The sequence below is a fragment of the Nelumbo lutea genome, chromosome 6 (assembly GCF_056320005.1).
Source record: "Nelumbo lutea isolate HS-2025 chromosome 6, American lotus-T2T, whole genome shotgun sequence".
In the NCBI taxonomy this organism is placed as follows: Eukaryota; Viridiplantae; Streptophyta; class Magnoliopsida; order Proteales; family Nelumbonaceae; genus Nelumbo; species Nelumbo lutea.
In genome coordinates, this window is record NC_142689.1 from 39,873,176 (window position 1) to 39,898,734 (window position 25,559).

The window sequence follows — 25,559 nt, forward strand, 5'->3', positions numbered from 1 at the left end:
CCTGGGCCATGTTTATAATCCCCATAAAGGGAAGAAGTGAAGACTGGCCGCGACCGTTATTAGTTAATAGTGTTGACCAAGAGCAACAGGAGAAGCGATGTCCCGCCAAAAACAACGACGCAAGCAGGAAACGGAGAAAGTCAGAAACACTCAAACAAAACGCCCCATTCACGCGGATCCTCGTCATCTCGAGGTAACAGAAAATGAATCTGCCATAGAATATGCCTTCTGCTCTTCCTTTGCAAGCATTTGACTTTTCTCCTTCGTTTTGTGCAACTACAAGACAGACGCTCCCTTTTTACAGAAAGGCTTGATGATAAGCCCTAGAAGAAGGGTCGCTACTCTGAGGCAGACGGTTGATCTTTCTCCAGCTTTTTCCTTTTCTATATCAAAAAAAAAAAAAAATGAAATCCGGATTGCTCATTGAAGAATTTTTTTGGAAGTATAAAGATGGATTGGAGTAGCACTCTCTGTAGCAGAAATCCCGAAAGAAGTTGTTTTGAATTTGAGTCGAGTCAAGCCATTCGCATTCGTGTCTGACGATGATTTGTTTACTTCTCCTTCTTGTATTCGAAGATTGAAATAGAAATTAATGCGTTCAAGTTGATAGTCGGAGAGATCTCAACGGATTAGATACTTCCTGATTTTCTCCCCATGGCGATTCTGGTCAGTGCTCTAGCTGCTCTTCCAGAGCAGCACGGAAGGATTGTGCCTCATCATTTTAGCATCTCTGGATCCATTGAGACTGGCGGTGAGATTGTAGAAGAACTTCAATCTCCGTGCACCGTCGATGATAAGATCTTTGTGGCGGTTGGGAAAGAATTGAAAGAGAACATATCCACTCTGCTATGGACGCTGAGGAACTCAGGAGGGGAGAAGATATGCATCCTTCATATTCATCAGCCGGCACAGTTGATACCTATGGGCCCGAGTAAGTCAATCCTAAATTTCGAATTAAATCCTGGAAATTTATTAATTTTCAATGTAACTTCTTACCAAATAATCTCCCTTTCTGTAATTAAACATTTGAAATTTCTCTTCTAGTTTTCCGTAGTTGTGATTTCTGAATAGCTTAATTAGAGCTTATATTCCTAGAATTCGGATTGCTTGACTCAGTCCAAAAGCGCGAGAGAGTGAAGGTTTTATTGGAAATAAGCTTGACCAATAATTACCAACAAGTTAGCTCTTAGCACCCTCAATAATGAAGTCTGGGCTACAGGAAATCAGGAAATGAATAGAGATATCAATATATCAGAACAAATATAAATTGGGTAAAGGAAATGAACTAGCTATGAGAAAAATAATTCCTTTTTTGTTGTCAAAATTTTGTAGCTAAACTTTAAGAAAGCTTCCATCCATTACTGATTCTTTTTTCTTTTCAATTTAAATTGTTTTCTGGTCCACAGTGGGTGCAAAGTTTCCAGCAAGCAAAGTGAAAGAAGAGGAAGTTAGGGCATATCGACAGCTAGAAAGGCAAAAAATGCATGATATTCTAAATGAATACCTTGCACTATGTACTAATCATGGGGTATTGCTTCTTCTTCTTCTTCTTCCTCCTCCTCCTCCTCCTCCTTTCTCTTCTTTCCTAAGGAATTTGTTCTTTGGGTGGAGTAAATATATTTCTATCATTCTATGGTAAAAAAAAATGAAAAAGTGATTTCTGTTCTAATTTAAAGGAAATCAAGGTTAAGAGGAAAGTGTAGGGTCTTTGTTTCCTTTTTTTTCCCTTGCACTCTTTCTAGCAGTTTCTTTTTCTACTCAGAAGATGCAAATAAACACTGCTAGAATTTCATTTTAAAGAAAAAGGAAAGAAGTAGAGCTGCAAATGGTGGCCGAATTTACCTGAGCTTGAATATGTGTGATCAAAATTTGATCCTTTGACAATTGGATTGAACACAAATCCACCCCTATCTGATCTCATATCATATGTATGTATATTTTGATGCTGTATATTTACTCATGTTCAAGTCTCATATGGTAGTTATTTTTAATTCATTTTATTCATGATATAACATATCATTGTTATTATGTTAATAGTAGAAACCACTATCTGCTGATTCGGTCAAGCTTCTTGTGAAAGGAAGTGGGGAAAGTTGTAGATTTCAGCAATAGGAAGAGAAAGAGGAAGAAAAGGAGAAGAAGGTCAATTAGGATTGTGTATCATAACCCTAGCCGCCAGCCCCTCATTCTATTTATATTTAACTTAAATATGAGATATTACAAAGATGTCCTTAGTAGGGCGGCAACTCAAACTAAATAGTTACAACTGTTTTAAAAATAAAAGCTAATGGGCCCAAGGCCCAACAACTTCTTAATTTAAAAGAAAATAAACTAAACACAAATCGACCCATTCAAAACTCCCCCTCAAGTTGGAGTAGATGTCACACATTCCCAACTTGCGTAGATCATGCTCCAGCTTATTCTTTGCAACGTCTTTTGTGAGAACATCAGCAAGCTGCAGACCAGAAGAAATGTATGGAAGACAAACTTCTCCAGAAGTTACCCTTTCTCTGATAAAATGTCTATCTACTTCAATGCGCTTAGTTCGGTCATGCTGGACTAGATTATGGGAAATATTAATTGCTGCCTGGTTATCGCAGTATAGCATCATAGGTTCTTCTGCCTATACACCGATTTCTTCTAATAGAGAACAGATCCAGAGAAGTTCTGAAACTCTATGTGCCATAGCTATTTGTTTTTTACAACTGTTTGTTTTCTACTCTTCCATGAGACTAGGTTACCCCCAACTAGGGTGCACACTCCTGAAGTTGATCTTCTGTCATCAAGGCATCCAGCCCAATCCGCATCTGTATAAGCCTCTAGCTTCAACTGTCCATGATCAGTAAACAATATGCCTCTGCCTGAATGTCCCTTCAAATAGGCAAGGATCTTGTCAACTGCCTTCCAGTGCTGGTCTCGTGTATCATGCATGTATTGACTCACTACACTTACTGCATAGGAGATGTCCAGTCTTGTCATACACAAGTATAGTAGCCGACCCATAAGTCTTTGATATCTCCCAAGGTCCTTTACTGGTTCACCTTCTAATGCACTGATTCTATGGTTCTGATCAATGAGGGTGCTAGTTGCCTTTGTTCCAAGCTTCCCTATCTCTTGGAGAAGGTCCAAGACATACTTCCTTTGAGAGATAAAGATTCCATGTTTCGATCTCGCAACTTCGATGCCTAAAAAGTATCTCAATTCTCTAAGATCCTTAATCTCAAATTCCTTATGCAGGTTCCTCTTCAGGCTATCAATCTCACTCAGATCATTCCCAGTGACAACAATATCATCCATATAAACAATCAAGATTGACGCCAAAGATCCCCTGCGCTTCACAAACAATGTGTGATCAGATTGAGTTTGAGTGTAACCAAAAACAATCAGGGCCTTTCTGAATCTGTCAAATCATGCTCTGGGAGATTGTTTCAAGCCATATAGTGACTTCTTCAGCTTGCATACCTTTCCTTGCATACCTTTCCCTTTTCAGCATTGTCATAAAAACCAGCTGGAAGATCCATATACACCTCTTCTTGCAAATCCCCATTTAGGAAGCATTCTTCACATTCAGTTGAAGCAAGGACCAAGAGTATGAGGTAGCAAGAGAAAGGAGTATCAGAACAGAGGTCATCTTTGCAACTGGCGCAAATGTCTCTAAATAATCAATGCCATAGGTCTGTGTGTACCCTTTCGCAACAAGTCTTGTCTTGTATCTCTCTATACTTCCATCTGCCTTATACTTTACTGTGTAAACCCATCTGCATTCAATTGTCTCCTTGCCTTATGGTAGGTTCACAATCTTCCATGTTTGATTCTTAATCAAAGCCTCTATCTCTTCCTACATAGTTGTCTTCCACTCAGGTTTGGAGAGAGCCTCACTAACACCCTTGGGTATAGACACTGAATCAAGAGAAGAGAGAAAAGCACGGTAGGAAGGAGAAAGTCCACTATAGGATAAGTACTGTGAAATATAATGAGCAATGCACTTTCTCTTCCCTTTTCTAAGAGCAATTGGGAGATCAAGGTTATCTGTAATAGTGTTAGTAGGACCAATGGGTACTAAAATAGTAGTGGGATCAAGAGGAATACCTGAATCCATATCAGTCGAATATGGAGTCTCCAAGGGATCGATAGGAAGTGGTGTGATTTCTACTGTAGTGGAATCAACCACCTTATAAAGTCTCTGCCGTGAGTAATGCTGTGAGATGGAACGCAAAGGAAGTGGCAAGGTAAGTGATATCGGGTGGTGGTCAAGCACAGGAGTAGACACAAGGGTTGGAACTGGGAGAGGGATAGACTGCTGACTTACTTCCCCAAAACACTCCCCCTGAGAAGGATTCCTTGAGAAGAAGTACGTAGATTCAAAAAAAGGTAATGTCCATAGTAACATACCGGTTCCCAGAGACTAGATCATAGTAGCGGTACCCTTTCTGATTCTTTGCATATCCAAGGAAGACACATTTCTTTGCCTTGGGATCAAGCTTCGAACGGTAAGGACCAAGGATATGTGCAAAGCAGACACACCCAAACACCCTTAGAGGAATATGAAACATCTCTCCCTGAGGAAAAAGAAGGTTGAATGGAGTGTTGAATCCAAGTATATGGGAAGGCACCCTGTTAATCAGATATACTACCGTGAGAACTGCATCACCCAAACAAACCAGAACTGTAGTTGTGATCATCATGCTTCTTGCCGTCTCAACAATGTGTCTGTTCTTCCTCTCTGCAAAACCATTCTGTTGCGGACTGTAGGAGCAACTACTCTGATGGACAACACCATACTCCAACAGATATGAGGTCAGATGTCTCTCAAAATATTCCCTAGCATTGTCAGATCTGAACATCTTTATTCTCATTCCAAATTGTGTTAGTACCATCTGGTGGAATTGCCTCACCAAGGATGGTACTTCATTGTGAGATTTCATCAGGTAAATCCAGGAATATCGAGAGAAATCATCCACAAATAGGAGAAAATAGCGATAGCCGCCCATAAAGGGAACATGATAAGGGCCCCACACATCCAAATGAATAACATCAAAAAGAGAACATCTTTTATTATTAGGTTTAAAAGAGTGTCTACAATGCTTTCCAAGTTCACAACCTTCACACTTCAAACTTGACAGACTCACAGACAAACAGTTTTGGAAACAAAGAACTCAAAGAAGAAAAAGACAAATGACCCAGATGATTATGCCAAAGCATAATCTAATCCACAGATTTTGACTCATTGTCCCTGCAAACATGATTACTTTGGTGAAGAGGGAGAGCATCCAGAAGGTAGATTCCATTCACTTCACGACCACTCCCAATCATCCTCTTTGAATCCAGATCCTACAAAATATAGCGTCTAGGAGAAAAAATTACTGAACAGTTCAAATTCTTAGTCAAACTACTAACAGATAATAAATTGGTGCTCAATCTAGGAACACAGAGGACAAATGGTATAGAAATGGAATCATTAATCTTGACAGATCCCTTCCCAGCAATAGGAACATGTGATCCATCAGTTGTGGAGACCCTATCTCTACTAGAATAGACCTGGTAAGAGGAGAAAATAGTGGAGCAATGGGTCATGTGCTCTGAGGCTCCAGAGTCTATAATCCAATGAGATATCTCCTTACCTGAAGCAGAAACATAGTTTGCAGTGACATGTGAACTACTTGTGTGGGCAAAGGAGGTAGATTGAGCTCCACCTATGCTACCTGTACCTTGTTGTCCGCTTGCGGCTGAACTGGAACTAGTTGTATCCCTCTGATTCAGAAGTAACCCAAACCTCTCAAGCTCGGCCCTTACTGCAGCAGCTGCAACAGACTCCAAAGCAGCTGTAGTAGGGGGGCCGGAGTGTCACCAGTAACTACCATGTGCGCATTTCCTTTCTTATTCTTCAATATGGTCGACACAAGATGTGGGTGAAGCTTCCAACAAGTATCTCTTGTATGCTTAGGCTTCTTATAGTAGTCACAGACCAAGTCCATTTTGCCTTCCTTCTTGTTTTCATTGTCATTCTGTTAAGATTTCATAGCACTTACCATAGCGGACTGATCAGAAATGAGATTCTTCATCATTACATCCCTCCTACACTCCTCTCCTGACACAACGGCATATTCTTGGGAGAGAGTGACACTGTCCCTGGAAAGAAGATGCTGTCGTGCAATGTCATACTCAAGGTTAAGGCCAGCAAGGAGTTCGAATACCCTATACTTCTCTAAGTGTCTTTGATAGGTAGCTGCATCCTTGGTGGTTTCCCAAGCAAAAGTCTCTAGATGGTCGATCTCCTGCCATAGGGTCTTAAGGACTGAAAAATAGGCTGCAACAGATCTATCTCCCTACCTTGTAGCAATAATCTGATTCATCAGTTAATAAGCCCTACCAACATTCTCCCTTTGTGAATAGGTTTCTACAACCCCATCCCATATCTCCTTAGCAGTATTTGCCCATAAAAAAGTTTTACTTATATGGGGCAACATGGAATTACACAACCATGTCATTACCATATAATTTTCCTACACCCACCGGAGTTGCTAGTTTCAGGTTTCACCTCTTCACCAGTAATATACCCCAATTTTCTACGAGCCTCAATGGCCATCTTTGCAAATTGGGACCATTCCAAGTAGTTTGTACCATCCAACCTAACTGTAGTAATGGTCTCAGCTCCGAAGAGGTCTCCAGCACCTCCTCCCACAGGTTCCATTTCATTCCCGGGCTTATATTCAACTCTATGTCCCTCCATGCTTCTTCAAAAGGGTATAGAAACAAATAAAAAATGCAGCAAAAACAAATAAAAAATGCAGCAAGAACAAACAAAACACCTTCTGGAACCGACACTCCTTTGGTGTCCTGGACTTTCTTCCCACAAAAGATTCATTTTCTGTGGGATGGGAGAAGAGAGAGAAAAAGCAACCGCCCTCTCTAGGAGCCTCCAAACCACATGGGACTTGAATCGCCCTTTATAAAAAACTCCAGTTTTTCCTGATTCTGATGAGAAACCCTAGACCAGCTACAGGGCATACAGATCCATCAAGAAAATCCAAAAACTGGGCTTACCTGAGAGCTTCGATCAGCCTCTTAAATCTCCAGGCAGTCGGCCGATTTAGGGCCGCATGAGAGAATCACTTCCAAAACCTTTAACCTGCTCTGATACCAAGTAGAAACCACTATCTGCTGATTCGGCCAAGCTTCTTGTGAAAGGAAGAGGGGAATGTTGTAGATTTCAGCAATAGGAAGAGAAAGAGGAAGAAAAGGAGAAGAAGGTCAACTAGGATTGTGTATCATAACCCTAGCCGCCAGCCCCTCATTCTATTTATATTTAACTTAAATATGAGATATTACAAAGATGCCCTTAGTAGGGCAGCAACTCAAACTAAATAGTTACAACTCTTTTAAAAATAAAAGCTAATGGGCCCATAGCCCAACAACTTCTTAATTTAAAAGAAAATAAACTAAACACTAATCGGCCCATTCAACATTAATAATATATAATATTTTGATCATTTAAGTTTAAATAATTAATTGAATTCATTATCCAAAATTGTCAAAGAATCATTCAATGTAAAAGCTTAAACTGTTAGGTGAGGTTCCTAAATAGGTTTTTATTCTTGAACACGCCCCCTCATGTGAAAGTCCATTGGACTTGAAGTGTGGAAAAACACAGACCCACCATACCATGTGATTAAATTTGATTAATTATAAAGGGGGCCACAAGGATCAAACACTAGACCACTTGATTAAAAAGGCTTTGATACCATCTCAAAGAACCATTCAACTTAAAAGCTTAAGCTATTATATGAGGCCTCTGAATAGATTTTTATTTTTTAACAAAAATCAATATGAAATCATTCACCTCATTATTGTTAGTGGTTAACAATAAACGGTTATTAACCTCACTGGCTTATTTTTATAGATGTTGGTAGAGAAGGTAGTCATTGAAAATGATGATATCAAGAAAGGAATTGTAGAGCTCATCGCTCAGTATGGAATCAAAAAGCTTGTCATGGGAGCAGCGGCAGACAGGCACCATTCAAAGTATGAACTCCACGAAAGAAATTTAAATTCACTTCTTGGCTTTTATCATCAACAACATTTTTTTTTCGGTTTCTGTTATTACTTTTATATATATATATACTCTCATTACGAAAACTGCAACATTGAAAAGGCAAACAGATGATCACACACTACACTGATTGCTCAGTGTGCAAGTTTAGGGGAAAAAGTATAGCAGATCCGGACTCGCTGCAAAGATTTATAAATTTCAGCTGTTTAATCATCAGTTGATTATCTATCAATATTGCAGTGTATTCCAGACAGCAACTATGAGACTTGAACTTTGTGACTCTTCAGTAAATATACAAAATTCAAACCAACAACGGCTTCTTTTTGTCAAATTCGAATTCAGACAAACAGAAACAGTTTTCATCCTAGACACTTGAGATTTATGATTTAGTGGACCACCTTTTTTTCAGTGCAACACTTCTTTTTTCCTGCTAACACAGCACCATTTGAATATTCGACTATGAATAGACTTGGTATAACATCTTAGTAGTTCAATTTAATAATAAAACAAAAGTTGATTTTGTTGTTGGAACACTATAAGCTTCATGCCTTCATCTGAAGGGAGAAAAACCAAAAGAAATTGCATACCCCAAACGTGAAAAATTTTCATTTGTAAGTTAGGACTTGAATAATTGTATTCATATTCATCTTTGACAGAGAACTCCGAGTTAGTTATTCATTTGCCAGAAAATGTAGTACCCCTGTATACATCTAAGCTTTAGGATGCATCAATAAATACTGGGCTAAAGCTCCGTTCAAGTATTGTACTGTTAGACGAACTCATCTAAGCTTTAGGATGCATCAATAGTACCCCTGTATCCATCTGCCATTAACGTTCCTGGTTGATCTTAATTAGTCGAGTATTGGAGAAAAATGACACCTCTTGTTGTTTGTTTTCTTATAATTAAGAATTAGGCAATCCATGTTTTGATCAGAAGATTTTTTTAATAGCAATATTGCACATGCAAGAGATAATCCCAGACACTATTTATTACTTCAGGAGAATGACAGAGCTCAGATCCAAGAAAGCAATCTTTGTGCGCCAAGAAGCGCATGGTTCCTGCCATATATGGTTTGTCTGCAAGGGGTTTCTCATCTATGAAAGGTATACTTGATTTAAAAACAAAATATTTATCTTATTGATTGTGTTTGTCAGGAGATTTACAATAGAATCAATTCCAAGCAGGGAAAGTAGTATGACGTGCAACGTATCAGAGGTATCACCTCCCATTCTTCCAGCCAGTCCAATCTTAGATGGAATGGGCCAAAGGGAATACATGAAATCCCTATCCTTTCCACAGGCACAGAACAATCGTGTAGCACTTGCAAACCTGGATATAAATAGCTTTCAACAAGCAAGATCCGTGCAAAGTAGCACTCATGGAGGAATAGTTACAGCATTATCTTCTCCGTCGGGGTCTGGAGTACTGCCAAAACCACGGACACAATTGCGTAGGGTCGAGATTGAAGGTGAAGTGGAAGGAACATCAAGGAGCGCTTCTCAGGGTTCAGAGGATTTGCCATCGTCTTCAAATGAAGAAGCATCAATTGGCATCTCAGACTCAATACTGGTAAGAAACAAACAGGATGACTCTGGTTAGTCTAACAAAAGTTTTGCTCAATGCAAGGAAATCTATCATTTATCAAAGCCCGTATGAATTAGGGGTCCGTTTGGTTTGTGGTTGGAATCGGAATTGGAATCGAAATCCTTTGGAATTGGAACCAGAATTGTCCATTCCCTTAATCAGTTTGATTCAAACAGGAATTGAAATAGGAATTAAAATCAACAGGGATAAGATTTCATTCCCAAGGGAGGGGCAGGGAATAGTCATTCCTTCAAATGGGGAACAATATTCCAGCAAGAATGGGAATGGAATTCCGATTCCGCTAAACCAAACAGTTGAAATCGAAATAGCCCATTCTGATTTAGATTCTAAACCCCTATTCCTACAAACCAAACGGACCCTAGGTTACCTAGTGAAGCTGAAGAAACTAAAATGAAATAAAGGAAAGGAGAGTCCATGGCTTATTTGACAAGTGAAACTAACATAGAAAAGAATGTTGAGATAAAATATGTACAAAATTTTTCCTCTCTTATTTTCCCTTCTCTAAAATGTGGAAAAATAAGGGGACTGGATATATGAAAGAAGCAAAAAGCATACTCTGCTCTCTCATTTTTAGCCTTTTTTCCCTTTTTCTCTTCCTTTTCAACTGCTCTCTCAAGTGGGTTGAACTAAACCTAACTTTTAGAGACTCAAGTGCTAGGGTTGTTGGCTAGCTAATATCTGGAACGACTTTTGGACTTCAGCAGGAAGAAGGAAAAGGAAATGCTGATATGTACGATCAAATGAAAAAGGCCATGGGAAAAGCCATGGCGGAAGCTACCAATGCAAAGAGAGAAGCATATGAAGAGTCTAGAAGGCGTCAAGTAGCAGAAAGAGTCGCACAGGAGGCTAAATGCACGGTAAATCATTCCGACTTCCGAATCTCTTCTTCTTTCCGCACTGGAGGCTAAATGCACGGTAAATCATTCCGACTTCCGAGTCTCTTCTTCTTCTTGATAGGAGTTGGGAGTAGAGTCATGGTGTTTTTTTAGATAAACGGAAGCAGAGCCATGATTGCGAGAGAACGTTTGCTTTGTCCTCAGTTGCTTCAAGGGAGCAATGTGTGTGACTTTGAATATAACTATAGAACCCTTTACTTTGTTCTCATTAAACTCACCAGTCACAGCCAGATTTTTACAGGCCAATGAGTCAGAGACGTCTTACAAGAGGGAGCAGAAGAAAAGGAAAGAAATCAAGGAATTACTTGCGAAACAAAAACAGGAACTGGAAAACATGAAGAGCCACCGAGACCAATTGATGGAAGAACTTCGGATAGCTCAAGACCAGAAGTCAGAGCTGGAGCAGAAAGTGGAGGAACTGGAGCAGAAGATCGTATCAGCTGTGGAGCTGTTGATAAACCTCAAGAATGAACGAGATGCCTTGCTGGAAGAGCGTGACCATGCAGTCAGAGAAGCTGAGGAGCTGAGAAAAAGGAGAGAAGAGCAGGCTGCAATGTCGCAAAGCTTCCAGTTCGTTTCCGAGTTCTCTTTCTCAGAGATTGAAGATGCAACTCACAACTTCGACCCGTCCTTGAAGGTCGGTGAAGGGGGGTACGGAAGCGTCTTCAGAGGACTCCTTCGTCACACCCAGGTGGCTATAAAGATGTTGCACTCTAATAGCTCTCAAGGCCGCATGGAATTCCAACAGGAGGTAATTAAACATTTAAAACCTGCAGGTTCCACTCTTTATACTCCCATGATAAACGCTACAGATGTGCAAGTTTAGTCATCGTCAATTGAAATGATGAGTCGTAAAAGGCTCAGTCACCATTGGTCTCTGGATTCAGGTGAACGTTTTGAGCAGGATGAGGCATCCAAATCTCGCTACTCTGATCGGCACCTGCCCAGAAACTTGGTCGCTCATATACGAATACCTGCCCAATGGGAGCCTTGAAGACCGACTGACTCGGAGGGATAACACTCCTCCTCTGTCATGGCAAACACGGACCCGCATTGCCGCAGAAGTATGCTCAGCACTTGTGTTCCTCCACTCCAACACCCCTCATAGGGTTGTCCATGGAGACCTCAAGCCTGCAAATATCCTCCTCGATGACAATTTCGTGAGCAAGCTGGGTGACTTCGGGATCTGTCGCTTAATCTCTTCTGGGGGGAACTCTAACGACGCCTCCATGGCCATGCAATACCACCGGACCAACCCAAAGGGCACCGTCGTTTATATGGACCCTGAGTTCGTCGAGAAAGGAGAGTTGACACCGATGTCAGATGTCTACTCGTTTGGAATTGTGTTGTTAAGGCTTTTGACCGGGAGACCAGCCATGGGAATAGTCAAAGAGGTGCAGTATGCGATAGATAAGGGAAACTTGAAAGCAGTATTGGATGAATCGGCAGGGGAGTGGCCTTTTGTTCAGGCAAAGCAGTTGGCTCACTTGGCGCTGAGGTGCTGTGAGAGGAACCGAACGAGCAGGCCCGACCTTGCAAATGAGGTGTGGAGGGTGCTTGAGCCCATGAGAACTTGTTGCGGAACTTCGTCGTCATTCCGCCTTCGTTCTGGGGAGCATTGCCGGGTTCCATCCTATTTCATTTGCCCCATTTTTCAGGTCAGTAATACCAGATTTCCGGTTTGGTAGAGAGTAGTCTGTAGTGGGCAAGAAATCTCATTTGGTCGGTAACGAATTAGGATCTGCTCCTCACACAGGTACCTCACGACGATCTCACAGGCACATCTCACACATAAATATGGAATATGTTCCTAATGCACAGTGAAATGTACCTGTGAGGTTGGTGTCAGGTGTGTGAGGAGCAGATCCGGTCTCGTCAGTAACACTTCCCTATCCGCACGCACCCTACCCATGGACCATGGTACATTGCAGCTGCACATCTCAATATATACAACAAGATGGCAATGTGTGGAGTTAACATCAGCCCCCCATACGATGGGGATGTGCTGTGGCCTGTGGGGCATTATGGGAGAATGGGATCTGCTCTTCACACACGGGCGCCTCATAAGCACATCCACCATGTATGGAAACATCTCCCGTGAATAATAATTTATATGTACGGGAGATGTTCCCAATGCGTAGGATGTGTGTGAGACCGGTGTAAGGCACCCAGTGTGAAGAGCAGATCGGGTTTCTATTATGGGGCGATGATGTATATTCCAATGTGTGCCTGCAATTAAGATGGGTAGAGTGGAGGTCGTATCTGCGCCCCATATACATATCACAGCATGGATTGGGAACATCTCTAAATAGAGAGTGGGCAGGAAATCCGATTTGTATAATCACCACGTTGTTTGGAAGGAAAACTAACCTCGATGGTTGGAAAAGCCCAAACTAAGAGATCTTAGCAGGGCTGAAGCTTTGGTTGAACTACTTTAAACCATTTTGAAGAAAAATTTCACCGGAGAGCCAATATTGGTTGAAGGACGAGGTATTTGCGAATTTTAGATCTTTTACCAAACTTAATTTATAGCCCGTCCATGTGGGCCCACCTCATAAAGCCGATGAATGCCCTGACAAATGGCAAATGGCTGAAGCGCAGTAGCTTATTGGCTTTCTAAGGGGAGCTGAAAGCACCACACGGACAGCCTGTAAACTATATTTGGTTCAAAATCCTAAAATCCCAAATTAGCTCTCAGTCAATCATTTGAAGTGATTTTTGATATTCTACATCAGAAAGCTTTGAATATTTTATTTTGAGAGCCTCAAAGTACCTGAATCTTCAGGTCAGTCCTCCCAAACGGGGCCTAAAATTGAAGATATTTGGTTCTAATGCCTAGGCTTAACCATGGATTAATAAATTTAATAAGATCAACACCGCAACAACTACCAAACGGTTATAGGTCAGTGGTTTTTCAGGTGATTGTAGCTAATAGTTTGATGTAAGTATGTAACTACTTTGGACGGAACTCGAGCTTTTGCAACATCACTCAAATATCCAATGTTTTAAAAATTGGCTCGGAATTGGAACCATTATGGTCACCATTTTTTCAGGTCAGTGGTTTTCGTCATCATGTCAGAATGGATGGCTAGTTGCAATTTAAAAAAAAAAATTAAAACAAAAAATCCAAAACCATTATCCTGCTTAAATAAGCATTTATTTTGGGCCAGATTATATCAATAAGCACTTATTTGCATTTAGAAATTAAGACTGAAATAAATATTTATTCTGAGAGTAACTTAAATTTCAGGCTTATTTGTAAGTGCATAGTCATTAAGTGATTATTTCCTTTCTAGCCTTTCTTGGTCTCCACCACATCATATTAAAAATACCTATACTATCTCTAGTTAAAATAAATGTTTTTTCACCAACGCTCATAAGTGTTTATTAGAATCAGCACTTGTTTTTAACCATTTATTTTTCAAATAAGCAGCTTACTTTGTTCTCTTTGCGGTGCTCCTTGCTTGCTCAAACTTGGGCTTAATTTGAGTTTACTTTAATTGTTTAAATATAAAAAATTTTAAAAACTTTTATATACAATAAACTAATATAAATATAAAATGTTGAATTTGTCTTATATATATTTATATATAATATAACATAATATATATTAAATTGTATATTTTTATATTTATATATAATTATATAAAAATTTTATATACTTAAGTCAATATATATTATAATATAATAATATTATCCAAATCCATAGAATATAGGTATGAGAAAGTGTGAATAAATGTTATTCGATCAAAAGAGCATTTTCAGGAAGTGTAAAATGTGATAATTGAGGAAAGGCCAAGTGCCAAGCTCTCTCTAGGTTATAGAGGTATAGGTATATGGATTATTTCACTTAGGAATTTTAAGTGCAATCTCTTAGTAGTTCATAGGGTCTATACGAATATGAAATTACAGTGAGGAGTACTTTACTCATTCACTCACTCAAGTCATAGGTCAAAGGGCTTAAAAAAAAACAAATGTTACAGTGAAGAGTACTTAAAAACAAATGTTATTCTAATTGGATCCACACATGGAATTGGGATTTGATCCTCACAAGACTGTTTATAATCTTTTGGAGCCTTGCAATGAAAATATATCCCCATTAAAAAAAATATGCAAGTATGCAAGTGCAGATATCCCCATTGGATGGCTGTAAAAGGAGCACAGTGTTGTGAACACTAAAGCCAATCTCCCAACATGGTACACCTATTTTCCTATTATTAGTAAGCCTCCAAGGACAGAAGAGATTAAGGGGGCTTCTATTTTTTTATTTTGAGAGGGGGGGAAGTTGGTTAATGGGATTTTGGTTTTCATTGACCAAGAATCTCATGTTCTTTTTTCATATTTATGTAGGGACTAGGAAAATTTTATTTTCTTGGGTATCATTTATATGTGGGTAAATAATTTTTCCACCTAGGGGAAAGGTTACCAACACTTGAATGGGACAAAAATGCCCATTTTAATAATAGATTTTTATAGCTAAAATGGCCATTGCCTTATTTACATGAGAAATAAAAGAATATGGGTAAATGCACTTACTCGGGTAATTGTTTCCCAAGAAAAACTTACCCAAGTAATTGCATTTACTTGGGTAAATAACTTACCGAAAAGTGGACGAGGCCTAAAACGTAAAAGGACTGGTCAGTCGGTAAAAGTTGTTACCATAATTTAACTTGAGTTGGGGCTTTGGTCAGTCAGCAAAAGCTGTTACCAAAACCTCTAGTCTAGGAAATAAAAACTTTATAGGGGTAAAGAGTGGAAAACATTCAATCACTAACGAAAGCAAAGAGCGTGAAACTGTCTAAAATTAAAACTAGGGAAAATTAGTACCATGAACCTTAGGGTAGTGTCAAGTTAGTACCCCAATTTCAAAACGTATTACTATAGCATCCAAACTTTCAAAAACTATCAATATAGTACCTGTCGTAACTGATGCATGTGATGTCACATGTGATTTATAACATTCTGAATTTCTAAAATTACCTTTTTAAAGAAGACAATGTTCATTGTCAATAATGGAATGATCAAGTGCTCTTCCACAAGTTAGCCTAAAAATAGACGAGAAACAATAAATGACTTCCTTCCTCCAACATATATTACTGCATGCCAACCCATGGCTATCGAAATCTCTTGAAGTTCGTCTATAATAGGCCTCGAGTCCGAATCATAGATAATTACATGGTTTAGCTTGTTTAACATTGGCTCTTATTTATTGGGCTTACCTAGGTGGAGCCACCTAGGGAAGATACTCATGGAAGAAAGGAACCAAAGCCAAGCCTATACCAGGGCCAAGAGGATTCACTGTGTTTGGAAGCACAAATCTTATGGCTGGCCTTGTGCACTACCAACTAGCAGTTAAGGTAGAGCAATGTGGAGCCAGTCGGCTCATGGCTTTCAGTCTCAGAGAGATGCGTGCCATTGTCACTTGTAACTCCGATATAGCGAAAGAGATCTTAAACAACTCTATCATTGTTGATCGTCTTGTGGAAGAGTTAGCTTACAATCTGATTTTCAATCGAGCCATCAGATTCACTCCCTATGGCATTTATTGGAGAACACTGAAAAATTGCTACCATCCATCTTTCTTGCCCAAAATAAATCAATAGATCGGAAGAGCAGAGGTTACGAATCATAAATAATTCCATGGAAATAAAGTGTGTCTTGAGCACCTACATTAATTCTTGATGTTTCTCCATTTGTATTGTTTAATAGTTTCATATGTTGGGAAATTGGAGTCATTGAAATTTGGAGGAGAAGCTCTAAGGCATGTTTGAAGACACTATTTTTAAAACGTTATTTGCCCCACTCAATTTCATTGAGTTTGTTGTTGGGTTACAAGCAAATCCGCTCACAGGATACAACAGAACCTTGGGTGAGAGTTTACAACCAACAAAGTTGAAGATTCTCTGAAGAAACATTCTGTGAGACAATAGCAGATCTAACAGAGAGAGAGACAAGAGTGATTTTCGTAAAGCTTGTGTATGCATTTGCTTGATTCACTCTCATTGAAAAATGTTCATTGAATAGTCACAATTTCAAACATTATAACCGTTAAAAAGGTAGTTAACAGTTAATGACTGTTAACTTTGAATAGTGTCTCTAAAGTACTTAATCAAATTGTGACCATTGAAACATCAACAGTCAGCATCGCACTAAAAGTCAAAATTGTCATTCACAAGCAAAGTGTGCCTCTAAAGCACCTCATTGTGTCGCACACACGTGCACACACCCATGTGCATGCATTGTGTGGTAGCAAGCCTCCATACTCTCCTCTTTAAAGTTTAAATAAGCTTTTATTTAAAAACTCAAAAAAAAACTTTATAATTTCCCAATGTGGGACAAGTTGAAAATTAGTTTTAGTAAGAGAAAAAAATATTTTCCAAAACATATGTACATGTGTGCTTTTCATGTAATTTGATCAATCAAACGTCATTGGATTTAATCTCTAATGAGATTAAAATCTAAAAATCCCTCACTTTGATTGATCAAATTACATAGGTCTCTCTCAATCCAAACTACTATGACATAGTTATGCATACAAAATGTGTTTTATAACTTAAGCCTTTTATTAGTATAGATATCTTAGAGCCTTGTCAAAGTTATTGGTGGCAAGACCTTAAACTAATTACTCTCAAGACATACTAGAAATACCCATACACATAAAAATGTCCAATCTCTGCATGAGTTTCAAATTTTTGCTTAGCATTGCTATGACCATATGTTTCTTTCCTGGTTTCATGAATAATCTCAAGAAAAAACCCAAACTCTCATGAGAAGTGACACCACTTTTATGTTCACGTAGATGAAGTTCTACCATGTGTTCCATTATTTGACACATTTAAGAACTTTATTAAGAGTTTAAAGTTCTACCATGTGTTCTGTTACTTGACTCATTTAAGAATTTTATTAAGAGTTTAACTCAATCTCTCATCATAATGGATATCACTGTTTATGTTGCGATGGGAAATTTCTTATTGTTACTACTAACAATCACATTGTAGTAACTTGTTATTTATTAAACTCAGTGCTGATGTTTTCAATTTAGGTCGGGTTACCATTATTGGTGACTTAGTAAAGGGTTTTAATCTCATTTCTTTACTTGTTCATCTTACCAATTCTCTAGGCAAACCTTTGGTAAAAGGATCAACCAAGTTTTTACTTGACCTCATATAAGTTATAGTGATGACTCCATCTTGAATCAGTTGCCTAACAAATTCATGTTTGGATTTACTATTATAAGTACCACCATAGACTTTCAATAGAGTTGTTTCACTATCATAATAAATGGAAATTAAAGGCATAAAACTAAGTTAAAGTTTTATATTCAATAATAAATTTCTAATCCATTCAACTTCTTTTCCAGTAGCCGCCAAGGCTATGAATTTGGATTCCATAGTCGAGTGAGATATACAAGTTTATCTCTTGGATGCCCAAGAGGTCGCACCCCCACGAAGGACAAAAATCTGTCCAAAGGTGAACTTGTTATCTCCATTACCGATAATCCAACTTGCATCAGTGTATCCTTCTAGTACAGCTGGATAATCACAGTATAATAAGTCAAGTTCCAATGTTCTTTTGAGGTATTTAAACTCTCTCAATTGCCTTCCAATGCTTTACACCAGGACTACTTGTAAACTAACTAATTTACTTACTACAAATGCAATATCAAGTCTATCACAAAGCATAGCATACATTAGACTTCCTACTGCACTAGCATAATCAAGTTGTGTAATTACTCTACCAAAATTTTCTATTAACTTTATACTAGAGTCATATAGTGTGTTGTATTCTTTAAATCCTAAATGCTTAAATTTCTCAAATATTCTCTCAATATAATGTGATTGGCTTGGTGCATAACCTCTACTATGCTTTTTAACTTTTATTCCCAATATAATATCTACTTCTCTTAAATCTTTCATCTTGAAGACAGAGAATAAGTAGTTTTTAGTTTCATTTATGCCAACCATATTAGTACCCACAATAAGCATGTCATCAATATAAATACATACAATCACACCATAGTTTTCAGTAAACTTTGAGTGTATGCATCTATGGTTTTCAAAACTAGAACGGACTGGATGGTTGAACTGAAAAAAATAGGAACCAGTCAGGTGATTGGTTCCATTTTACCCTAGAACCACTATTTTCCCAAAACCATTGATTTGGTTAACAAACCGTTGACCCGGGCGGTCAAAACGTTTGAACCTTTTTTTTTATTTTTATTTTGTCAGAATTGGCCGTCTATTCGACTCAAACGGCTGAACCGTTCACCTGGGAACCAGACCCCTAACCGGTTTGTTTTCCAGGTTGGTTTTAAAAACCTTGAATGCATCAGCACTATTATGTTTAAAACCAAAAGCTAAAATGCAAGAATCAAATTTTTCATGCCATTGTTTGGATGCTTGTTTTAAACCATATAGTGATTTAACCAATTCATAGACTTTTTCTCATTTGCAAGAAGAACAAATCCATCTAGTTGTTTCATATAGACTTCTTCATTTAAATTCTCATTTAAGAAAACAATTTTAACATCCATTTGTTGAATAAATAAGTGATAATTGGATGATAGTGCTATAAGTGACCTAATAGAAGTTGTTTTAACCACTGGCACATAAGTGTCAAAGTAGTTAATCCCTTCTTTTTTATTGAATCCTTTAGCTATCAATTTAACCTTAAAAGTTTGTATAAATCCATCAATATTATATTTTCTTCTAAACACCTATTTACATTTGATTGATTTTGATTCTAGAGGCAAGTCCACTTGTACCCATGTGTTATTTGACTTTATTAATCCATTTCATCATTTATAGCTTCCTTCCAAAAGGCAGCATCTCTAGAGGTTACAACTTCATTGTAGGCCTTTGAACCATTTTTAATGTTTAGTACAATGGGTTTTTTATTTAAAATCTTTCATCTATCAATCTCGACCAAGAATATAATTGACTGAATAGAGATAAAATCAGAATCTAAGTTTTTCTATGTTTTTTGTTTTTGACTTTTTCTATGTTCTACTATAGGTGTTACAGTTGTGTCATTTCTTCTTTTAATCTCATTGTTACCAATAGATATTAAGATATGAGTTTTTCTTCTTAGTTCTCTATCATTTTTTGTAGATTCAGAACATAGTTTATTTTCAATGAATCAAATATCTCTAGTTTCAATTATTATGTTGAACTCTAAATTTAAAAGCTTATAAACCTTGCTATGTTTTGCATATCCAACAAACATGTTTCTTTTTGCTTTAAGTCCTAACTTGGTTCTTTTAATGTCTACAACTTTGTAATATGCTAAACACCCCACACTTTTAGGTATACTAAGTTAGGTTTTCTTCTTGTCCATAATTCATATGGACACTTATTATTAATTCTAAAAAAAAATTGTTATGTAAATGGCAGGTTGTTAGGAGATCTTCCATCCACAGGTTTAATGATGCATTAGTTTTCATCAGCATATAGTTTATTATTTCTGTAAGTGTTTTGCTTTTCCTTTCGGCCAGTCCATTATATTAAGGGGTGTAGGGAGCAGAACTTTGATGTACTATTCCAAATTCTTTATAGAAAGAATTAAAATCATTCTCAAAGTACTCAACACCCTTTTCACTTCTAAAGATTTTAATTTTCTTTTCCAATTAATTTTCAATTTTAGTTTTGTATAGTTTAAACATGTCAAAGGTTTCATCCTTACTTAGTTCCCATAAGATAAACATAGATGTATCTTAAAAAATCATCAATAAAGCTTATGAAATATCTCTTACCTCTTCTAGTTAATACATCATTGAGTTCATAGATGTCAGAATGAATTAGTTCACAAACATAGGTGCATTCAGCACCCTCTCTCTCTCTCTCTCATTTTCTTTTGTTTTTACCCTTCCAGTTCTTGTCCCCTATCCTCTCTGTCACCACCAACTCTATATTACCAAATAGAACCCCCACTGAAGTTGTCACTATTAAAATAGTTGTACCATTGTTTCACCCCCCCCCCCAAAAAAAAAAAAGAAAAGAAAAACGAATCTAAATCTGGTGATAACCAATTTTCAAGTATTATTTTAGAATAAAATCAATTAAAAGGGGGAGAGAGAGGGAGAACCTTCTAAGGGAAGCTAATGGAAATCCTCGTAAAGCAATTCGAGAGAATGGACACAGTTATTTTAACAAATTTTCACTATGACGTAAATATTCACCGGCCTTCAACTTCAAAACGTGTCATTTTCACAAAAGGGCATTGTAAAGAAAATTAAATGATGTTCAAAGGGCATTTGTATCATTTCACATGTCACTTAAAGTGACATACACTACGAATACAAGTGTATACGGATGCGTATCGGCTTGTACCGCATTGCATCGGCCGATACACACCGATACAGAGTCGATACGTGTTGCATCCATTCAGAACTCTATAAAAAATTGTGAATGAGGTGATTCAAACCCAGGTCGCCTCACGTGCAATAGAATTCATAGCATTTCCAAACCAATAAGTCGTGCTACATTTTGTGATATAAAATAAAATAAATTCAAGTTTATTAACTTTGTCTATTCACATGAAATTTAAACAAAACACACATTTATATTTAACAACGCTAACTAAAAATTAAAAAATATATATATATATATAGATAGATAGATAGATAGATAGATAGATAGATAGATAGAATAAATCATGTATGGAATCCACATTTATATAAAAAAGATGATTTTTGATGTCAAGAAATTTATACAAATAGAATATTAATAATAGAATAATTATTTTAATACTTAAAATTTATAAATTTGCACATGATATAAATCTTAAAATTTGTATATACTTTTATTAGTTATTAACTAATATTTTAATTTACATTAATAAGTGTTAACAACATATTTATTATTTACAAAAAAATAAAAATATTATATAAAAAATATTGAAGAATATAATATTAAATTGAATCTATCAAATCCATTAATCTACATTTATTTCAAAATACAATTTTTTATTTCATAAAATTTATATAAATAAAAATATTAATAATGGAATAATTATTTTAGTAATTAAAACTATGAATTTGTATATGAAATGCATCTTAGAAATTTTAACAAATTTGATATACTTTATGTTAAGATTATATTTTTATCAATTATTAATTGATATTTTAATTTGCACTTGAAAATTTAATATTTAGTTGACTTTTTCTTAATGCTAAAAAATTAAAATAGTAAAATAAAAAAATAATTAAAATATAATAGGTGCATATGTTTAGTGTCTTGGACTCTTGGTTGATGCACTATAAATAAAATTATGCATCACGATTCATTAATCGTAATATATTTCTTCATATATATCCTTAATATTTACATTTTTATTTATTTATATGCTATGTCGTGATCATTTTGATCTTAAATTTAGTGTGATTAATATATTTATGAAACTCATGTATTTCCCTAGTGTATTTATGCATTTTCATCTTTTTCGTCCGTACCCATATGTTTCCAAAGCATATCCATATCTGAATTGTCCGATACAATATCCAATACCGATATTTTAATCCTTGCTTAACACTACACCAAAGTAATTTTCTCTAAAAACTTAAAAGGACTGGTCAGTCATCAACAGTCTTGCGTTGGGCTTAGTCACTTGGTCAGTCAGAAAAATCTGTTACCGAAACTCTAATCTAATCAGAATTTGATCCTTGACGAAAAGCAAAGAGCCTCTAGGAAATAAAGAATTCACGGGGGGCAAAGAGTGGAACACAAGGTCTACTCTTAAGACTTAGTTTAGAAAGAATACAAATACAAATTTGTAGAATGCAAAATCATATATTTTACATTATTTTATATATATATTTGCACTGTATATTTGCATTTGTATTCCTTCCAAACTGAGCGTACTTTGCTATATAAACTGAGTGTATATACACATTTAATTACAGCACCCAACCAGTTTTTTGTTCTTCTTATTTCTGTTGTATTTGAAATTGCAGGAAATCATGCGAGACCCGCATATAGCAGCAGACGGATATACATATGAAGCGGAAGGGCTGAAAGCATGGCTGGACAGTGGCCATGACACTTCACCCATGACGAATCTTAAGCTTGCCCACCGAAATCTTATCCCCAACCAAGCCCTCCGCTCAGCAATTCAAGAGTGGCTGCACCAACCTTGAAATTTTACCTTTGCATCTTCGTTTCTTTCATATTTCATTTACATGTTTCCATCATATTACAAATATTTGTGTCTGTGTCTCTTTTGTGTTTTCAGTAATACCAAAATGGTGGTGATACGTTGAGTCCAAGGTGTCAAAAGAATCTTAGGATCCAGAAACTGGTAAAATTTGAGAGAATACTCTCTTTGTATTTTACAATAGATGTAAATAAATAATAGGATAAACTATCCTTATGATTTAATTAATTGATTAAGTGTAAAAAAATTGACTAACGGCATTCCTACTGTTTTTACAATTGACTAAACCTTTCCTTAGCGTTAATACCTCTTAATTTTTTCGTTAACAAAAAGATAAAATGACTATTTTACCCTTTAAACAAGTTCATGGGTCTCAGGTCTCTTAATTCATGGCTATTCCGCTGCTCAAATGTTAGCGGACCCCACTGCACCTTTTAAAGAATAAATGAGTCATCGGTGCTGTCCGTCTCTGTTTTCAATACACGGCTTGCCATCATCCCGTTGCATCTGCGTCCGGCGAATTATAGCTAGCAGATCTATTGGAAACCATACCTGGTATGTCACAGACGCTAGCAGATCCGACGAATTATAGCTCTAAAACCTCAAGAAACCAGCATCAAAAGCCCCTTTCGTCTTGGACCGTCCGATCTCGACCGCGAATACACAGAGATACAAAGAGAAATATATACTAGAGCGACGGAGAGGGAAGCAGATGAGCACCACCTTGCGATTAGCCCTTCAGTCCAAGCTCCCTAGCAGCTAGCTGGACGCTAAGAAATTGAGAAGAAACCATACCTGGTATGAAGATTTGGGCACAGACACTAGCAGATCTGACTCCTGAGTTAGACCAAGTTCTTTACTGGAAAAACAACAAGGAGAGTGGATATTTCTTGGCCGCTTTTGATAGCCACCGGTAACACGTCACTGAAGGCGAGTGAAACACCAACCCATCGCTGAAGTCGTGGAAGAGATCACCGGTGTAGCCACTGGCACTGAAGACGAGCGACGACGCATGGTGCCGGATTTGGCAGGGATCTGTGGAGGGCTTGGAGGTGAGAGTGAGCTCTTTGATGCCTGAGATGATGCTATCATTTTTAGTTCATCATCTTCTGTCTCGGATCAACTGTTCATATGCGAAGGGCTCGGAGGTCGATGGATCAACTGTTAATCATCTTTCGTCTCTGATCAACTGTTTAGTTCCCTCTCCACAACAGCTAATGAGTTTTTTCAGTAAAATTTCTTTTTCATGAAAAGGAAAACATTACCTGTAGGTGGAGATTAACAAGCTGATCAATCTCCATTCGTCTCTTGGTTTTCAGCGAAACTCACACTCAAACCACTGTAACGGAAAAGTTAACAAATGCAAATACATTAGTCACATGATATCACGTGCAACTGAAAGTTACATGATATCACATGTAACGGAAGTGGGAGGGGTATTTTCGGAATTTTGATAAATATATTAGTCACATGATATCACATGTAACGGAAAGTTAACAAATAGAGTCAGTAAATTGACAAAAACAATAAGGGTAGCGCTAATTAATTTTCAAACAGTAAAAATACACTTAATCAATTAACTAAATAATAAAACTATACATATTTCATATTTGGCTTTGTAGAGGAATTGATTGGATACATGGAACCAGTTTGAAGTTAATCAAAGTTTTGGACTATGGCCCACAATCCGAGTCTACCAACGCCTCGCAACAATGATAGGAAAAGGTTCTGAAATTAAAACAACAGGGAAATGATTGAGAAATATCCATGCAATTGGGCGATTGAGTCTTAATTCCTTCATTGACTATGAAGCCAGTCTACGGCTACATGTCCTTGTCTATATGCTTGGGAGAAGACCACTAGTCTCCATCACAACAGTATATAATTGATTCAATCTGTATAATGTTTGGGGCATATTTAATATACCATTCCAAGGTCCCATAAGGCTGAGTTTGGAAAGAGTACATATCCAAATATGCAGAGTGTAAAATCTTATATTTTGCATTATTTTGTATGTATTTGCACAATACATATTTGTATTTGTACTTTTTTCAAATTCAGTCCAAGTTTCAATCTGTCTGATGTTTGGAGGATATAAGGATCAGTTATCAACCCACCCAAGGACCAAAACTAAACATTATTATACCATCGGTTTAATTGGGTTTAATTAGAGCATCTCCTTAAACTAAGGAGAAACTCCATAAATGATGATCTTCATATCAGATGGTTGACTTTTTTTTTTTCTTTTGAAGGGCCACACGACGAGGGATACCCCATTCCCCAACCCAACTAACTTGGATGGTTGAACTGTTGACTTTGGCTGTGAAAAGACATTAAGATCAAGGTTTATTTGTTTAGGTTTTTCGGAGGAACATTAGATTTTGACGAGGGAGTGAACCCTCTACTCTATAGTTATAATATGGATCAGCCTCCTCCTTGTTAATCTTTACAATGAGGGATATCTTAATTGATAACATAGGAAGTAGTGAAAGTTTTGAAAATTGATCAAGCTACATTATAATTGATTCGAAATGTGGCAGCTCAAGTTTTTTGTAGAGATTGATTTGCTAAAGGTAAATTTAAATTAATTACTTAGGCTGTGTTTGGTTGCAGTGCAAATTTATTTGCACTAGTACAAATGCATGGGAGTGCAAATGTAAAAAATGCAAATTCTTATTTAATTTTGTTTTGGATTTTACTTTATTCTGCTTCATGTCTTAATTTATTTCATTTGTATTGCAATCAAACAAAATAAGCTAAAATTTGAAACAAAAATAGGTTAGAATTTACACTTGAATCATTTGCAGTGGTATGATTTTGCATCAGTGCAAATTTATTTGCAATTGAAACCAAAAAC

The 25,559-nt window shown here is 37.1% G+C and overlaps 1 protein-coding gene across 3 annotated transcripts; it reads left to right on the top strand.

The window, feature by feature from the left end:
- Positions 1-85: 85 nt before the first annotated feature.
- LOC148848677 (U-box domain-containing protein 33-like) lies at positions 86-24,082 on the top strand. Of its 3 annotated transcripts, XM_088948253.1 has the most exons (10): positions 86-193; positions 288-931; positions 1,407-1,528; positions 7,901-8,022; positions 9,050-9,154; positions 9,236-9,620; positions 10,358-10,513; positions 10,794-11,303; positions 11,440-12,210; positions 22,503-24,082. In XM_088948253.1, the coding sequence occupies exons 2-10, from the start codon at positions 655-657 to the stop codon at positions 22,683-22,685; spliced, it is 2,631 nt and encodes an 876-aa protein (XP_088804379.1). In that variant the 5' UTR covers positions 86-193; positions 288-654; the 3' UTR covers positions 22,686-24,082. The 3 variants fall into 3 exon arrangements, with proteins under 3 accessions (XP_088804379.1, XP_088804380.1, XP_088804378.1); XM_088948254.1 differs by lacking the exon at positions 22,503-24,082 and adding an exon at positions 19,945-20,132 and having other exon boundaries at positions 141-931; XM_088948252.1 differs by having other exon boundaries at positions 144-931.
- The last annotated feature ends 1,477 nt before the right edge of the window (positions 24,083-25,559 follow it).